General features: G+C 40.7%; 1 protein-coding gene across 1 annotated transcript in view; it reads right to left on the bottom strand.

Moving 5' to 3' along the window:
• Window positions 1–17,918, bottom strand: part of hmcn1 (hemicentin 1) — a 610,612-nt gene that overhangs the window by 122,127 nt on the left and 470,567 nt on the right. Inside the window, exons 66-73 of the mRNA XM_060830300.1 lie at window positions 16,949–17,132; window positions 15,983–16,080; window positions 13,330–13,608; window positions 6,902–7,098; window positions 5,658–5,739; window positions 3,074–3,210; window positions 1,876–2,017; window positions 441–585 (exon numbers count right to left, since the gene is read on the bottom strand). Of these exons, the coding sequence (XP_060686283.1) occupies window positions 441–585; window positions 1,876–2,017; window positions 3,074–3,210; window positions 5,658–5,739; window positions 6,902–7,098; window positions 13,330–13,608; window positions 15,983–16,080; window positions 16,949–17,132 (1,264 nt within the window). The remainder of the gene's footprint in view (window positions 1–440; window positions 586–1,875; window positions 2,018–3,073; window positions 3,211–5,657; window positions 5,740–6,901; window positions 7,099–13,329; window positions 13,609–15,982; window positions 16,081–16,948; window positions 17,133–17,918) is intronic.

Raw genomic sequence — 17,918 nt, 5'->3', positions numbered from 1 at the left:
GCTCCAATATAGTCTGCAATGGGACAGACTACCAATGATCCCTGGGATGATTTATGATCTGTTTTGAGAAAGTGAGGACTGCAGCTGCTGGCAATCAGAGTTGAGAATGTGGTGCTGGAAAAGCACAGCAGGTCAGGCAGTATCTGAGGAGGTGGTGAAATAGATGTTTCAAGCAAGAGCACTTCATCAGGAATGGCTCTTCGGGTTCTTGCCAAAATGTCGATTTTCCTGCTCCTCGGATGCTGCCTGACCTGCTCCGTTTTTCTAGGACCACACTCTTGATTATGATCTGTTTTGTCCACTGAAGGAAATTTCAAATCCTGTTGCTAATATCTTTTTCTTTAAATTAAAGACTTATCAGCTTTTCCCCAGATACACTTTCTGAAATCCCACACCCGAAAATAAATCAAAGTGTGTAAAAAACAAAAGTGATTTCTGACCGCAGGTTGCTTGTTGAAAGAATAGTACCATCCTTTCTCCAGGTGACCTGAGGAGTTGGTACCCCATCTACCACACATTTCAGTACTGCTAGCTGGTTCCTGTGGACGATTACTGTCTGTGGACCTTCTTTTATTGTTGGAGCAACTGCAAGTTGAAGGCAGATGATTAGTGCTAATTTACTTTAGTTATAATTGCAATGTTAGTCATAAATAAATAACCTCTTTGAACAAACAAGGAGTTTCTATAGTTAACAATGAAAACCTTCAAAGTCATATTGCATAAATTGTAAGGATGACTGACAGAGTCCTCTCATTTTTAAATTCATTTGAACTCTTTAAACAATACTGTCCAGTGACAATACAAGCTTGAGATAATGCATGGAAATTAATGATTGATTAGTGGCAAGTTTAGAGGTGGGGAGACATTTAATTAAATGGGAATGTGTGGGATGGTGATACAGCTCCTTCCCATCTCTGCCTGATTAACTCTAATCAGGAAAGCTCATAGATAGGTCTTAAATGGAGAAGTAATGACTACTTGAAAGAGACTTATTCACCTTTTTGCTAGGTGCCTCACCGATCCCAGCCTACCAGTACGGTAAATCTGCATAAATGTAAGGTCTGGGTTGCGTGCTCAAGTCAGCCTTGCATGACTGCGGCCTGTCAGGTGATAAAAGGTGAAGAACGATGACCACAGCACAACGTGATGGTCTGCAGCAATCCAGACAACAATTGTGGTAGAGTTTGATTGGTCAAGGGGATATAATGTAGGTTTAGCATGATTGGTTATGCTAATATAACGGGGATAGGGCGCGGTTTTTAGAACAATATAAACATTAAAGTACTCTCGCTGTTCATGGGCTTTTAGGGTTGACTTCTCTGATGGCTTATCATCTTGAGGAACTCTCTGCGTCTCCTAGTCATTTCTAAAAGGTGCTATCACTAGCTGGTACAATATTAGCAGCTAACACACTTGGCACTGATGGCAATAGGAGATGTAGGTTTCTGATTGGCTGGTATTTCTCACAGAAAGTGCAATTTTTGCACCAGGGTCTTTAATTATAGAGAAGCCTAGCACTGGCTACTTAAGTACCTGATAGGAATTTAATTCCAGTGAGTTTTCTTCAATGGAGGCTACCAGTTCTTCAGTTGGCCAGTGAAACCACACACCCCTCCCACCATCTGTTAAATTCTGTTCAATGACCTTTGAGTCCCCAATATCTAACAGGTACCAATAATTTGCTAAATTTTGAGTGTCATCCTTTTACTTATTGTTTGGCTTCAACAATCCTTCTGTGATTATGGCAGCAATTTCAAAATCCAAATAGTCATCAATATTTCGCAATAATATCCTCTTTTTTGTCATGATAACTGAAAAGCAGTGACTGTGATAATGATCATTTCTCTTAGCTAGAGGTTTTGCATGTATACTTACCATTCACTGCTAAGGTAAATTCCCTTGTCATGTTTCCCGCAACATTGCTTGCAACGCAAGTATATTGAGCCGAATCCGCAAGCTCAACATTATTAATCTGAAGGTATCGTCCACTGGATAGGATGCGTAAACGAGGGGTGGCCTACAGATTCAATTCAAAAGAAGCATCAAGTCACAGCTGACACTTCAAAAGCTTGTTGGTTCATGAATAGTAGGGAGAGGCTTTGTGATGAGCCAGCGGTGACTAAATGTTTTGGTTATTCTAATTCTAATCACAACATGAAGCAGCAAACTCTGCTGCCTGTGTCTCAGCTTGCTTCAAATCCTGTTCACTCATCACACCTGCATTTGTTAATCAATATTGATTCTTGCTAAACCAATGCTTTGAATTGAAAGTTCTTATCTTTGTTTTCTAATTCCTCCGTTGCATCATCCCTTCTTATTTCAATGATTCTACAACCCTTCATGATACATGCATACCTCAAATTCTGAACTCTTGAGTTTACAAAGCTTTTCACTGTGCCTCACTACACGTGACAATAAATTCAATTCAATTCAACCGATTATTCCACTTTTGGTGACCAATAGCTCTGGAAATATTTCATTGAATCATTCTGCCTCCTTACCACTCTTTTTTCCAACTTGTCTTAAAATTTACCTGATCAAACCTTTGGCCAACTGCCTTAGTATTGATGTCACATTTTGTTTCATGACATTCCTGTGAAGCACTTTGTGACATTTAATGGTGCTATATTTAAAAATATTGTTGTTGTAGAGGTAAGTTGCTGATTCTGTTGCAGGCCTTTAGAAACCCACTATCAAGACGGGTTCAATTTAAGTTTGCTATTGAAGGCTTCATTCATCACTATTTTGAAAACAGATTAGTCAGTCATTAGTCTGATTGCTTAGTTTGCTATACATTTTCTATAGATAAATGGTTTTATTACTCAGAATTCCAAAAATAATTCATTATGCGCTAAGTATTTCAACAATATGATAAAGTCTTACAAAAATATAATTTATTTTCTTTTATTGTAAATTACCTAAATTTTCATTTATTATGCCAGCAGCAATTTTGTAGTCACTTTGAATATTAGGATAGACTTCAATCTATTAAACCAGCCACAAGGAATGTTTAAAGGTCTTGCAACACTCCCGAAAACCCATTAACTTATATTTACACAAAGTAACTATTTACCTGGAGTGGCTTTCCGTCTTTTAACCAGGTTAATGTTGGAGGTGGTACAGCATCAGACTTGCACTCCAGGATTACCTGTCCATTCCGCAGCACAGCCAAGACCTGAGGCCCACTTTGACCAGCAATGTTTGGTGGGACTGGAACAAAAACATGAGTAATCAAAATAAACTAGCAATTCACATTAGGATTCAGTAAATATTCCCTATTTCTTAAAAGAGAGTCTGTGTGATTTTTGGAAAATGTTAGAGGGGTATTAGTGTCACTTACAAACTAGTGATATTTATGATTGGCTTTTCTGGCCTATTCAACAGACATCTAAGTTTACAAACCACACAGTTCCACTGAGAAGTAGGTAGAGCTCAACAGGCAACTTAATCATAAAGGGCAGTTCCCTAACTAAGTGAGATCGCCTGTAGAGATAAGACACCAGAAATTTCCCTCCCTTTTGATTCTCCATGCCTGCTCCATTGCATCAATAGGCCCTCAAGAGAGGTGAGTGGATTGTGTGGGAGTTGCAAGCATGCCAGTGAGGGACAGAGGAGGGTGATCAGAAGCTAGGATAAAAGGGCTTCCTCTTCCCGATGTTTGATTCCTCATTCAGCTACTGCTTGTAATTAAGGAATACCCAGGGGACCTCCATTGGGTTGCTGTACCAATTTCTGGAGTCACAGGAGATCCATCTTATTATTGTTTAATTCTGACAACACCATTAAATCCTGATATGTCCAAGTATAATTGGATTGAGATAGCTTCTTAACAAGCGTTACTTGACTTCCTGCCAGTTAGTGGATAGCCTTTCAGTGTACGCCCCTTCCATCTGTATACTTACCCTGTAGCAGGAAAGCTGTCTCATGTTATCAAGCACCCTCTAGGACTGTGAGCTCCATTAAATTCCATTTGAGAAATAAACTCCACAGTATAAGTTTGACTCATTTCACAGTATTACATGCTATAATAGATGATAAAATTGCATCTACAGAGGAACGTCGATCATCCAAATACCAATTATCTGAAAATCGGATTATCCGAAGGAGATCTTGAGGTCCCAATAGAAACATTACATCAAAGACGTGTTTCCAACAGTGATCGCGTCTTTTGTTTACAGTGATTAAACAGGCACCATCTCCAAAAGTCTGACCTCCTGCCCTCTCTCTCTCCCCACACTTTCCCTGGAGTTCTACAGAGGAATGTACCCTAAACCCCCTTTCCCCAGATAATCTGACCATCATTGTCCTGTACAGGGCAGAGGTGGAACCTGTCAAAAAGTTGCAGTAAAAAGTTGTGTGTGTGCGTGTGCATGTGTGTGCGTGTACGCGCACTATTTGGAGACTTACCCTTACATAGGCAGCAGCAGCAGCAGTCTTATTGTTGGTGCCCAGTCTGGCTGCCCAGGAGAGGGGGTGAGGCAGTGCCGGACGGGGATGGGAGGGAAGGGGGTGGGTGGGTGACAGTGTTGGACAGGGAGGTGGTGTTGGAAGGGATTGGGGTTGGGGGTGGGGGGGCAGTGTTGGATGGGTTTGGGGGGCAGGGGCAGTGTTGGATGGGGTTGGGGGGATGGGGGCGGTGTTGGATGGGGTTTGGGGGTGGGGGGCAGTGTTGGATGTGGTTTGGGGGGATGGGGGGCGGTGTTGGATGGGGTTTGGGGGGATGGGGGGCAGTGTTGGATGGGGTTTGGGGGGATGGGGACGGTGTTGGATGGGGTTTGGGGGTAGTGTTGGATGGGGTTGGGGGGATGGGGGGCGGTGTTGGATGGGGTTTGGGGCACGGGGTTGGCCAGCGGCAGTGTTAGGAGCGGGGGCTCGCGCACGGTGTGCTGTTGCAATCTCCTGAACGAGGAGCAGAGTTTTAAAACTCCAAGCCCCAGATGAAAGGCATTTAATCGATTAACCAAATAATTGATTATCCGAGCAAAATAGTGCCCGCCCATCACATTCGGATAATCGAGTATTATCCTTCTCTGTACTTGAAGGGTTTCTAATAGTCACTTGAGCGTACAGAACCTCAGTATTACTACATAAAGGGATATGCTGTTAATAGTTTTCATATCTTGATAAATCTGAATTAATTTCATAATTTCAATTAGATTTGGTAGGGTCATATTATAACTATGAATAGGCATTCTTCCACTAAAGTTTTAAATCAAGACAAATTGTTAGATTATCAAATTTCAAAGAGAACATCATTTATACAGCATGAGAAGAAGATACTGATTGGGTGGCAAGTGGACTCTGATTGCTTGAGACATTGCCATTCCAGTATAGTATAAATTGAAGCCATTTTTGAAATTTGACATTCCTGCAATTCTGTCCCATGAGTGCAAACAAACTGCTTCGACAGCACATCTCTTGGCTGTGAAATGTAAAGGAGGCTGTGAAACCTCTTGTTTTTACTAAACTTGCAGCCAACATTAATGCCAAGACGACACTGGAGTTATATATGGCAGATGCACACTAAAATTAAATCAAAAATGCCTGTGCTACACGAACAAACAATTAAACTGCTCAGGGATTTTAGAATTCAATTGAAATACAAACATCAATTGTACCTAAAACTGATGTTGAGTCTGAGTGTTTTGTTCACTTACCATGTACTCTTACCAAATACTCTCTGTCATCGTCTCCTGCTGTACTGGAAGCCAGACAAGTATACCGACCTGTATCTTGAACCTGCCAAGTATACAAATGTGTTAAACAAAAGTGCACGTTTTAATGGTTGATTTTTGCATATTTACACTGCATCAATACCCATACTGAGTGAGGAGGGAGATTGCTGAAATGACATGGAAACACCCCTGAAGAAAACAGTCCCATATCACCTCAGTAACATTCTGACTGAGGTAAATTCTTCAAACATTGATAATATTTCATTTTGCTGAAGAAATAAATACAAGTTTAAACATGAGAGAACCTCTTGAAAGAATCTTGCCGAGCCTTCAGATCTGTGTTATCTCACCAGATGTGCCGCATGGGCTATGCTTCAAAGTAGCAGTGGTCTTAAAATAACATCTCTGGTATAATAGTCCTTATGTGTCTGAATTGATCTTTTCATTATTGTTCTTTACAAAAATTTAAACCCTCCAATCAGATTTGGTGAGGTAACATTATAACATTTATGCAATAAATTAAATGACTCAGCATTCTGAGACTCAAATCTTATGCATTGGAAACTTGAGTATCAGAGGTTATGCATTATAAATGTACAAGATTTTCCATCTGTTAGATTCAATGGTTGGAAAATCACATGGGCATACTGAACTCTCGGTCTGAATTTCTGATATTCTGAACTTTTTTTTCTCTTTTTTTCCCCCCTTATGTCAAACAATGCAATGTAGAGTGATTAGGTATATACAACAATTAAATGAGTTATCTAGTCAAAACATTTTAATCACACTGCATTAACACAAAGTACAAAATGATAGTGGTTTGAAATAGTAAGGACAGATATGAATTGTGTTGATCAAGCATGTCACCAGTTTGAGGAAGCATTTGTGCATTTAAACTTCACATTTTAAACTTTAACAAATCCAAGAGCTCCCAATAATCTTTCAGTTTATAATATTACTGAAGAGCAGACAGACTAGTTATTTCTTTCTTAAAATAAAAGTTTTGACAACACTCTCTATAATTATAGAACGGTGTGGAGATGTCAGTTTAAACCACATTTACTGACTCAGTCTGGGGTAGTATGAATGCCAACAATGTAAAAGTATCAATAGTCCTTATGGAGAGCATTTACACAATCTTAATTTCCAGTTATTTGTAGAAATAAAAGGAGATAATAATCTGAATAAATACTGTTTCTCTGGAAACCAACAATGATTTAGTGTACCTGGGCATTTAATATTCTCAACACTTCACCACCACGAAGGATATGAACAGAATCTGTATGTGGCAGTGGCCTTCCATCCTTAATCCAAGTCAGTTTGGGAGTTGGGATACCACTGGCAACACAGTGAAGTTCAAGAGGATTGTTCACAACTACAGAGGTTTCCTCTGTGAAATTGGAGTTATTTATACGAGGGGGATCTATAATGAAAAGATAAAAACAAAACTTAGCTTCATATTTTTAACTCTTCTTGCCAAGTTATTTGAATTAAATGAACTGAAGAATGAAAACCAGGAGACCAAACCTGACTGGGTTCAAACTTAAAATAGATAAAGCAGTTGAATTACGGGCATAGGACCGGAAAATAAACTAATTCTATTGCATGGAGCTGTAAACAGTTATCAGCATTTTTGTTCTGCTTACTTTCAATATCTTCTAGGAGAAAGTGAGGACTACAGATGCTGGAGATCAGAGCTGAAAATGTGTTGCTGGAAAAGCACAGCAGGTCAGGCAGCATCCAAGGAGCAAGAGAATCGATGTTTCGGGCATGACCCCTTCTTCAGGAATCCTGAAGAAGGGCTCATGCCCGAAACGTCAAATCTCCTGCGCCTTGGATGCTGCCTGACCTGCTGCACTTTTCCAGCAACACATTTTCAGCAATATTTCAATTTCACCATTTTCATTGTATATTATTTGCCATAACGGACCTGCATTAAGATTGATCTTTGCAACGACAAAACTAGAAGACGACCAATCAGTCCCTCAAACATATACTATCATTCAAAGTTTGTGCGAAGATTTGTAGCTCGGGTGCTTGTTGTAGTGGTTCTGTTCGCCGAGCTGGAAGTTTTGGTTGCAAACGTTTCGTCCCCTGGCTAGGAGACATCATCAGTGCTCTGGAGCCTCCTGCGAAGCGCTTCTTTGATGTTTCTTCCGGCATTTATAGTGGTCTGTCCTTGCCGCTTCCGGGTGTCAGTTTCAGCTGTCCACTGTAGTGATTGGTATATTGGGTCCAGGTCGATGTTGTCTGTTGATGGAGTTTGTGGATGAATGCCATGCCTCTAGGAATTCCCTGGCTGTTCTCTGTCTGGCTTGCCCTATGATAGTAGTGTTTTCCCAGTCGAATTCATGTTGCTTGTTGTCTGAGTGTGTGGCTACTAGGGATAGCTGGTCATGTCGTTTCGTGGCTAGTTGGTGTTCATGTATGCGGATTGTTAGCTGTCTTCCTGTTTGTCCTATATAGTGTTTTGTGCAGTCCTTGCATGGTATTTTATAAACTACATTAGTTTTGCTCATGTTGGGTATTGGCTCCTTTGTTCTAGTAAGTTGTTGTCTGAGCATGGCTGTTGGTTTGTGTGCCGTTATGACGCCACACTCACAGGCATCCGATTCACGAGAGAAGTAGAAAAGGATAGCCAACTCCCATTCCTAGACGTGATAGTACAGAGAACACCGAACGGAGAATTCACCACAAGGGTACACAGGAAAACAACACACACAGACCAAGTCCTAAACTATGAAAGTAACCACCCCAACACACACAAACGAAGCTGCATCAGGACACTATTCAAAAGAGCTACAACACACTGCAGTACACCAGAACTGCGAAAAGAGGAAGATGAACACCTATACAAGGTATTCGCCAAAAACGGATACCCGCGCAACTTTATCAACAGATGCCTAAGAGATAGACCACGGAACGAGGACATGCCACAACCAAAAGGACTAGCCACACTACCATACATCAGGAGCGTTTCAGAACTGACAGCCAGACTACTGCGACCCTAGGACTCATAACGGCACACAAACCAACAGCCACGCTCAGACAACAACTTACTAGAACAAAGGAGCCAATACCCAACATGAGCAAAACTAATGTAGTTTATAAAATACCATGCAAGGACTGCACAAAACACTATATAGGACAAACAGGAAGACAGCTAACAATCCGCATACATGAACACCAACTAGCCACGAAACGACATGACCAGCTATCCCTAGTAGCCACACACTCAGACAACAAGCAACATGAATTCGACTGGGAAAACACTACTATCATAGGGCAAGCCAGACAGAGAACAGCCAGGGAATTCCTAGAGGCATGGCATTCATCCACAAACTCCATCAACAGACACATTGACCTGGACCCAATATACCAATCACTACAGCGGACAGCTGAAACTGACACCCGGAAGCGGCAAGGACAGACCACTATAAATGCCGGAAGAAACATCAAAGAAGCGCTTCGCAGGAGGCTCCAGAGCACTGATGATGTCTCCTAGCCAGGGGACGAAACGTTTGCAACCAAAACTTCCAGCTCGGCGAACAGAACCACTACAATATACTATCATTGAATAACATCATGGCTGATCGATCTTACATTCAACACTATCTTCCTGCACATTCCTATATCCCTTATGTTTTCATATGCAGAAATCTATTGATCATTGTCTTGAAGAAGACTGGACTGGAGGTGGAGATGGACAAATGTGGTGCTACTGTTTAAGAAGGGCAGTAAAGACAAGCCAGGGAACTATAGACCAGTGAGCCTGATCTCAGTGGTGGGCAAGTTGTTGGAGGAGATCCTGAGGGACAGAATGTACATGTATTTGGAAAGGCAAGGACTGATTAGGGATAGTCAACATGGCTTTGTTTGTGGTAAATCATGTCTCACAAACTTGACTGAGTGTTTTGAAGAAGTAACAAAGAAGATTGATGAGGGTAAAGCGGTAGATGTGAACTATATGTACTTCAGTAAGGTGTTTGACAAGGTTTCCCATGGGACACTGATTAGCAAGGTTAAATCTCATGGAATATAGGGAGAACTAGCCATTTGGATACAGAACTGACTTAAAGGTAGAAGACAGAGGGTGGTGGTGGAGGGTTGTTTTTCATACTGGAGGCCTGTGACCACTGGAGTGCCACAAGGATCGGTGCTGGGTCCTCTACATTTTGTCATTTACATAAATGAGTTGAATGCGAGCAAAAGAGGTGCAGTTGTAAGTTTGCAGATGACACAAAAATTGGAGGTGTAGTGGATAGTGAAGAGGGTTACCTCAGATTACAACAGGATCTAGACCAGATGGGCCAATGGGCTGAGAAGTGGCAGATGGAGTTTAGTTCAGATAAATGCGAGGTGCTGCATTTTGGGAAAACAAATCTTAGCAGGACTTCTACACTTAATGGTAAGGTCCTAGAGAGTGTTGCTGAACAAAGAGACCTTGGAGTGCAGGTTCATAGCTCCTCGAAAGTGGAGTCGTAGGTAGATAGGATAGTGAAGAAGGCATTTGGTATGCTTTCCTTTATTGGTCAGAGTTTTGAGTACAGGACATTGGTTAGGCCACTGTTGGAATATTGCAGGCAATTCTAGTCTCCTTCCTATTGGAAAGGTGTTGTGAAACTTGAAAGGGTTCAGAAACGATTTAAGACCATAAGACCATAAGACCACAAGACATAGGAGTGGAAGTAAGGCCATTCAGCCCATCGAGTCCACTCCGCCATTCAATCATGGCTGATGGGCATTTCAACTCCACTTACCCGTATTCTCCCCGTAGCCCTTAATTCCTCGAGACATCAAGAATCTACCAATCTCTGCCTTGAAGACATTTAGTGTCCCGGCCTCTACTGCACTCTGCGGCAATGAATTCCACAGGCCCACCACTCTCTGGCTGAAGAAATGTCTCCGCATTTCTGGTCTGAATTGACCCCCTCTAATTTTAAGGCTGTGTCCACAGGTCATAGTCTCCTCAGCTAATGGAAAAAATTTCCTAGCGTCCACCCATTCCAAGCTATGTATTATCTTGTAAGTTTCTAGTAAGTCTCCCCTTAATCTTCTAAACTCCAATGAATACAATCCCAGGATCCTCAGCCGTTCCTCATATGTTATACCAACCATTCCAGGGATCATCCGTGTGAATCTCCGCTGGACACGTTCCAGTGCCAGTATGTCCTTCCTGAGGTGTGAGGACCAGTACTCCAAATGGGGCCTAACCAGAGCTTTATAAAGTCGCAGTAGCACAATGGTGCTTTTATATTCCAACCCTCTTGAGATAAGTACAAGGATGTTGCCAGGATTGGAGGATTTGAGCTGTAGGGAGAGGTTGAACAGGCTGGGGCAGTTTTCCCTGGAGCGCCAGGGGCTGAGAGGTGACCTTATAAAGGTTTATAAAATCATGAGGGGCAGGGATAGGGTAAATATTCAATGGGGTCGGGAAGTCCAGAACTAAAGGGAATAGGTTTAGGGTGAGAGGGGAAAGATATAAAAGAGATCTCAGGGGCAACTTTTTCACGCAGAGGGTGGTACATGTACGGAATGAGCTGCCAGAGGAAGTGGTGGAGCTGGTACAATTGCAACATTTAAGAGGCGTTTGGATGGGTATATGAATAGGAAGGGTTTGAGGGATATGGGCAGGGTGCTGGCAGGTGGGACTAGATTGGGTTGGAATATCTGGTCAGTATGGACAGATTGGACCGAAGGGTCTGTTTCCATGCTGTACATCTCTACGACTCTCCAATGCACTGGGCTGATGTTTTCAAAGAGTCACCACTCTCTACAAAATTATTTCTCATCTTTATAGTTAATGGCCAGCTCCATTTTCTGAGATTGTGCCCTTGGTAATAGACAATCCCAGCCAGAGGAAACATTCTTCCTGCGTGCACCCTGTCAATCTTGTTAAAATGAGATACCTTTCATTCTTCTAAATTTCAGTGAAGACCCACTCAATTTTAATCACAGCACAATACCTCCATCCCGCGAATAGTATGAACCTTTGTTTCTACGATTCACAGCAAGTACATCTTTCTATGGGTAAGGAGACCAATACAGTATACAATTCTCCAGATGTGGGCTCTCTAAGGTTCTATCTAACTGCAACATGATATCTTTACTCCTATACTCAGATCCTCTTATAAGCAAGTCTAACAAACCATTTGTCGCCCTAATGGTTTCTGTGTCTGCAAGTTAAATTTCTTTGACTCATGATTAAGTATGCAAAGTTCCCCGGAAGTTCATCACTTCCCAATCTCAGCATTTAAGAAAGGTTTCATATTTCTGTTTTCCAATCAAAATGGTTAACCTCACATTTTTCCAAATTGTATTCCATCTGCCAAATTTTTGCCTATGCCCTTAATTTCTCTAAATCCCTGGAAAGCATCCTTGCATAATCTCACAGCTTTGAATTCAACCTAGTTCATGTCATCTACCGACTTAGAAATATTATTCTTACACACCATATCTAAATTGTTGATACAAATTGTGAATAGCTTGGGCCAAAGCACTGATTCTTGCAGTAACCACCAATCCATAATCTGCAAATCTGAAATGACACATTTACTCCTATTGCACTGTTTGTTAACCAGTGTCTGTAGCCTCCCCAATCCCACATGTTGTAATTGTATAGAATCTTTTTGAAAACCTTCTAGAAATCTAAAATAGCACATCCACTTATTTCCACTGATCTATTCTATTATTTACCTTCAAGAACTCCATCAGGTCTTCAAATATAAGTTCTCTTTCATAAATTCATGTTGACTCAGTCTAAATCTGTGTTATTTTCTAAGCATTGTGTTATTGCACCTTTTATTATAGAATTTTGCATGCAACTGATCTTGTCTTTACAAGTCTCACTGTTCACTATTTTTTCATTGCTTCCTGTCTTAAATTAGATTTCTAAAGTTTCCTCTCCTATGTTCTATCTTACGGTGCAAACTCAAACTGCCAAACATGGAACAGGAGTAAAAATAGAAATTGCTGGTGAAACTAGGCAGGACTAGTAGCATTGATGGGAAGAAAGCAGAGTTAGCATTTCGAGTTGTGGCTCTTCCTCAGGGCTGATGAAAGATTACAGGACTCAATACATTAACTCTGCTTCCTTCCAACAGATGCTGCCAGATCTGCTGAGTTTCGTCAGCAATTTCTGTTTTTGTTTAAGATCTCCAACTTCCGTAGTTCTTTGTTTTATTTTAGGGAGCAGGAGTATGCTATTCAGCCCCCTGAGCCTGATCTGTCATCCTATAATATTATGGCTGGTCCTTAAATAATATTCCTGCCTACCTTGTTAATTTTTCACCATCTCCTATAACCTTTCACTGCTTTTCTTAATAAGAATCTAACCAACTCTTCCTTAAAAATATTCAAGGTCTCTGCTTCCACATTTTTTCAGGAAGAGAGTTCTAAAGACTCGAACCTTCTGAGATGAAAAATTTTCCTTATCTCTGTTTTATACGGCGATCCGTGTTTAAACAGTGACTTCTAATTCTAGATTCTCCCATAAAAGGAAACATCCTTTCCACATCTACCCTTTCAAGATGCATCAAGATCTTACACATTTCAACCTTGTGTATCTTTCTCAGAAAATGTGTATCCATCACCTGACCATAGAGAGAATTTATTAGTTATTTTTCTATCCTTGATGAGGAATCTTTTCACTTACCTAGCACCTTCAAATTGAAGTGTTTGTTCACCTCACCAGCTTCATTGGCTGCCACACAGGTGTACCTTCCAGTGTCTTTCACATCAGTCATGGAAATCTGCAATGACATCCCCTGATTTCTAACTGTCATATGAGGGCCTAATTTGAGAGGTAATGCTTCTTTAAGCCAGGCTAGTGTTGGAGTTGGAGTTCCATCAGTAATGCAGGTTAGGGAAGCTGAATTTCCCTTTATTACAGTGAGCTCTTCTGTGCTGCCAGCATCATCCAACCTTGGAGGGACTATAAGGGACAAAGAAAGCCCAGTTAAAGAGCTGTAAAGTCTCATTTGATCAAATTCTCCTCTTTCTTCTTACAATAAAATTGTAAATATACATTCACAAATTCATAACAATTGGAGAATCATTCCCCCTCAATACACATTTAATCTTCATTTATCTATTCCACACCATGTCACTTCATGCCTGAATAACACATGTGACCTCCACCAATAGGATGAATAAAACAGCTGTTATGAAGGTGTGGGTGTGTACTGTATCGTTGAGAGAGACTGAAAGCTGGCAAGGACTGACTGAAAGCACAGAGTCTGCTGAACAATTTAAAAATGTAACATTTGGCTGGGAAACAAATAGCAGGAGCTGTGTTGCGATGGTATACAATAAATTCAAATTTGGCCAGCTTAAATTATGCCCCAAGATACCAAACTCCAATTGAATTTTAATTTTAATGTTTTGATGATGTCAAACCAATGAGACTGTCCAATGTTTTGGGGTATATAAAATTGGGTATTTTGAACAGTTGAGGAGAACAGCAAAGAGCAGCCAAGCACCAACAGACTGCTAGCAGAATAGCTCTCATAAAAGTACCCGTCCACATGAAATTTGTGCAGCAGAAGACTGAAGACAACTCAGGAAAATCTACAAAGGAGAATCGATACAGCTGGCTGGTTTTGAAACAGCATTTTTTAAAATAAACCTTAATCGGGGTTTTTAAATCCGACCAGTATTTAGAGTGGGAGTTAAAAGATAGGTTTAAGAGAAAGGAGTTGTAAATAATTGTTGTCTAATGTTGTCTTTTGGACTTAAAGGATAAAATTGTTAAATTTTTCTTCAAATAGTGACATTTAGGATAGTTCTTTGCTACTTAAAACTTAACAGATTACCGCGTGAGGTGAGCTTTTCTGTATGTCTGGTTTAAATTAGCGGAGGAGTTACCGCATTTCGTAACAAAACAATGGTGCAAATGTTGGCCACTGGTGGGTTGCTGCCCAAGAAGATATTGGAATCTGGGCTGCTTGCCCAATGGAGCTTAGAAAACAGTATACCCTGGCACAGAATTCACTGGCCATAATCTGGGAAGAAGTCTGGTCACTGACTTAAAGGGGCATCTACAGCGGATCTGTGTCAAGTGCAACCAGGTTAAAGGCTCTCTGGCAGGAAGAGAGATCTTCGCTGTTTATAAATAATTGGATGACTCAAAGTGTTGAGAGTGATTTAAAAAAAACGTTCTTAATTTTTTAATTGAAAGCAAGGATTAAGACTATTTTGCAGCAATGACAGGAACATGGAATAGATCAAAGGCAGATCAATGTTGAAACCAGGGATACATGGGTAAGGTTACTCATTCCCATATTTGCTTCTCCATTGATAGCCAAGAGATTTAGGTGATGGAAAGAAGGATGATCCCAAGGTTCAATAACGCCTCCTTGCGAGTCCTCCAATAGTTGTAAAGAATAGGCAGGGAATACTCAGATCTGCTGATTGCAAACAGAGACCTTCCATTATCATCAAAATAGTCCAAAATGCCAGCAGCCTTGGGATCATACAAAGAATTTGCACCTATAAACTGAAAGACTGCCTCTAATAGGAAGCCTAATACCGTTTCTCCCAATCTATTTTGTAATGCTATAAAATTTTAAGTACATATTGTTCCCTAATGTGACGACATGTGATTTAAGAAGGATTTGTCTATCCTGATTCTTTTGAAGATGGGTATGGTAGACCTGGTGCCAAGGTGTCTGCTCCATGGAAAACAGAGTAAATCACTTTATGTTTTTATTAAAGTCGACCAAAGAAGCAGGAGTGGGCAGAGTCAGGCTCATACAGACCCAGGGTTTTTGTTTCACGTTCAGTTATTGAAGTTGGAGTTGAAGTTGCTAGATACAGCTCTCTCTCTCTCTCTCTCTCTCTCTGCTGCCGCAAAAGCTTCTGTTCTTACTCTGCTGCTAGATTCACTCTGACCGTGTTTCTTCTCCTGAACTACAGGAGATAGCAAGTGAGGAAAGTCTGCTTTATTGAATTTTCGCTTGCCAAGGGTGCAGCTGTATTGGAATAGTTGGTGAGAAGTAGTTAAAATACGTATTATTTTGTGAACTATTTTGATAGATTTAAAGTTATGCCAATTCATTTTTTTTTGTTTGTGTTTTAACTATGGTGTAAGAATACAATGTATTTTTCTGAAAGCCTAGTAATTTGACCAATCAAATCACATCTGGAAAGCAGCACCTGACACTTGCCTTTTAATAAGATAAAAGTTAAGGTCTAGACTATCTCCTTAACATATTTTGAGGGGATTTGGTCTGGCCCATAACAATAATTATCACATACCACTGTGAACATTTTGTAAAGTAATGCAGAATCTTTACTCAAGAACTCACCGTACACTATTAGGTTGTAATGTTTGTTATCGACACCAGCTCGATTAGAGGCCACACAAGTGTATGTACCAGCATCCGACGCTTGTGTTCGCACAATTCTGTAAGAAAGTAACAAGTCCAGAAGTATCCAATTTTATTCAAACTGATTGGGGTTAGGTTAGTGGAAGACATTGCTAGTTAACCATACTTGTTCTGAAAAAGGGTAACTGGACCCAAAACATTATCTTTTTCTCTCTACAGATGCTGCCAAACCTGCTGAGTTTAATCCGGCAATTACTATTTTTGTTACCTTACTTATTTGGTGGTTATGATCTTTGCTACTCTTCAAATATCTGCGGCATGGTGGCTCAGTGCTTAACACTGCTGTCTCACAGCACCAGGGACCCGGGTTCTCCTAGTGTCTGCATGGAGAAAGTGAGGACTGCAGATGCTGGAGATCAGAGCTGAAAAATGTGTTGCTGGAAAAGCGCAGCAGGTCAGGCAGCAGCCAAGGAACAGGAGATTCGATGTTTCGGGTATAAGCCCTTCTTCAGGTGTCTTCTTATGGTGTCTGCGTGGGTTTCCTCCGGGCGATCCGGTTTCCTCCCACAGTCCAAAAATGTGCACGATAGGTGAATTGACCATGTGAAATTGCCCATAGTGTTCAGGAATGTGTAGGTTAAGTGCATTGGTCAGGGGTAAATATAGGATAATAGGGTAGGGGAATGGGTCTATGTGGGTTACTCTTCGGAAGGTCAGTGTTGACTTGTTGGATCAAAGGCCCTGTTTTCACACAGTCTGGATTCTAAGATTTCTTATTGATACTGACAATTCAGGCTCAGCCACAACAATTGTGTGATTCAGGAGTGAATAATCACTAATTCTTAATTTATCATATCCTATTCTCAGCACCATTGATATCTCATGCCTTCTAGATTTTGGCCCTTCAGTCAAGTTTCCTAATTAAATGAAATTTGGAAAACTAACCTCAAAACTTTCCCAGCAGATAGAAGTCTGATCTGAGAGGAAATGGGCAGAGGTAGTCCATTCTTCAACCAGTTCAGTTGTGGAGGAGGGGAGCCTGAAGCCATACACTCAATGTTAACAGAGTTGTCCAGTATAGTTGTGACTTCCTGGTTCCCATTCAGATCACTGTAAATGGTTGGTGGAACTAAAATACAAATAATAAACAATTATATAGTTGCAAATATTTGTGACTCATCATTTTATGCATAGCAGGCGAATTTGAAAGAATAATGACATAAGATTCTTGCAATCTGAAAAGCTCCTTTCCAGAACTTTGAAATCCTTAATATATACAAATGTTACAAAACTGAAGTAGGAATCAAATGAAATACTTTATGATGACATATTCTAAGGTTACATCAATATTATTATGCAAAGACAAAAAGGACAGCAGATTAATCTTAAATGTTGCATTCATATGTTCCAGTTGCTGACCCTCCTCTCCTAAAGGTTTATACATATGCCTAACTTTAGCCCATGTGGATACTGGTGGCACTCTGGTGCCTCATGAGAATTCTTGGTGTGAGTTACGCAGATCCGTTTTGTCAGTGAATTTTGACAGGCTATTTCACCATGTGCAAGTGTAGAGTCTCTGTATTCAAATATTCAAGTGATGAAACTTGATGAGGGATAGACAGGGCTATTAAGTATTCAGATCAGTCACGACCTATTGAACTACACAGCAGAATCAAGAGACCTGGAGGTTAGGGGGGTTGTAGCAAGAGGAGGGTTGGGGTGTGATCAAATACAATCCTGTAAATATATACATTTTCCAGCAGAGGTCACTAGATGGTAATTAGACATTTCCTTTAGAATCTTGGTAAAATGTCAATATGGTTGCGTTAGGGATTTCTCACCTCACAGTGAGGATTCAAACATCACTACAGGACTTGGGCACATAAACTAGGCAGTCAAATGTTATAATACTCTG

The sequence above is a fragment of the Hemiscyllium ocellatum genome, chromosome 9 (assembly GCF_020745735.1).
Source record: "Hemiscyllium ocellatum isolate sHemOce1 chromosome 9, sHemOce1.pat.X.cur, whole genome shotgun sequence".
In the NCBI taxonomy this organism is placed as follows: domain Eukaryota; kingdom Metazoa; phylum Chordata; class Chondrichthyes; order Orectolobiformes; family Hemiscylliidae; genus Hemiscyllium; species Hemiscyllium ocellatum.
Note: the sequence above shows the minus strand (reverse complement) of the source record. Positions and strands in the feature narration are given on the sequence as shown.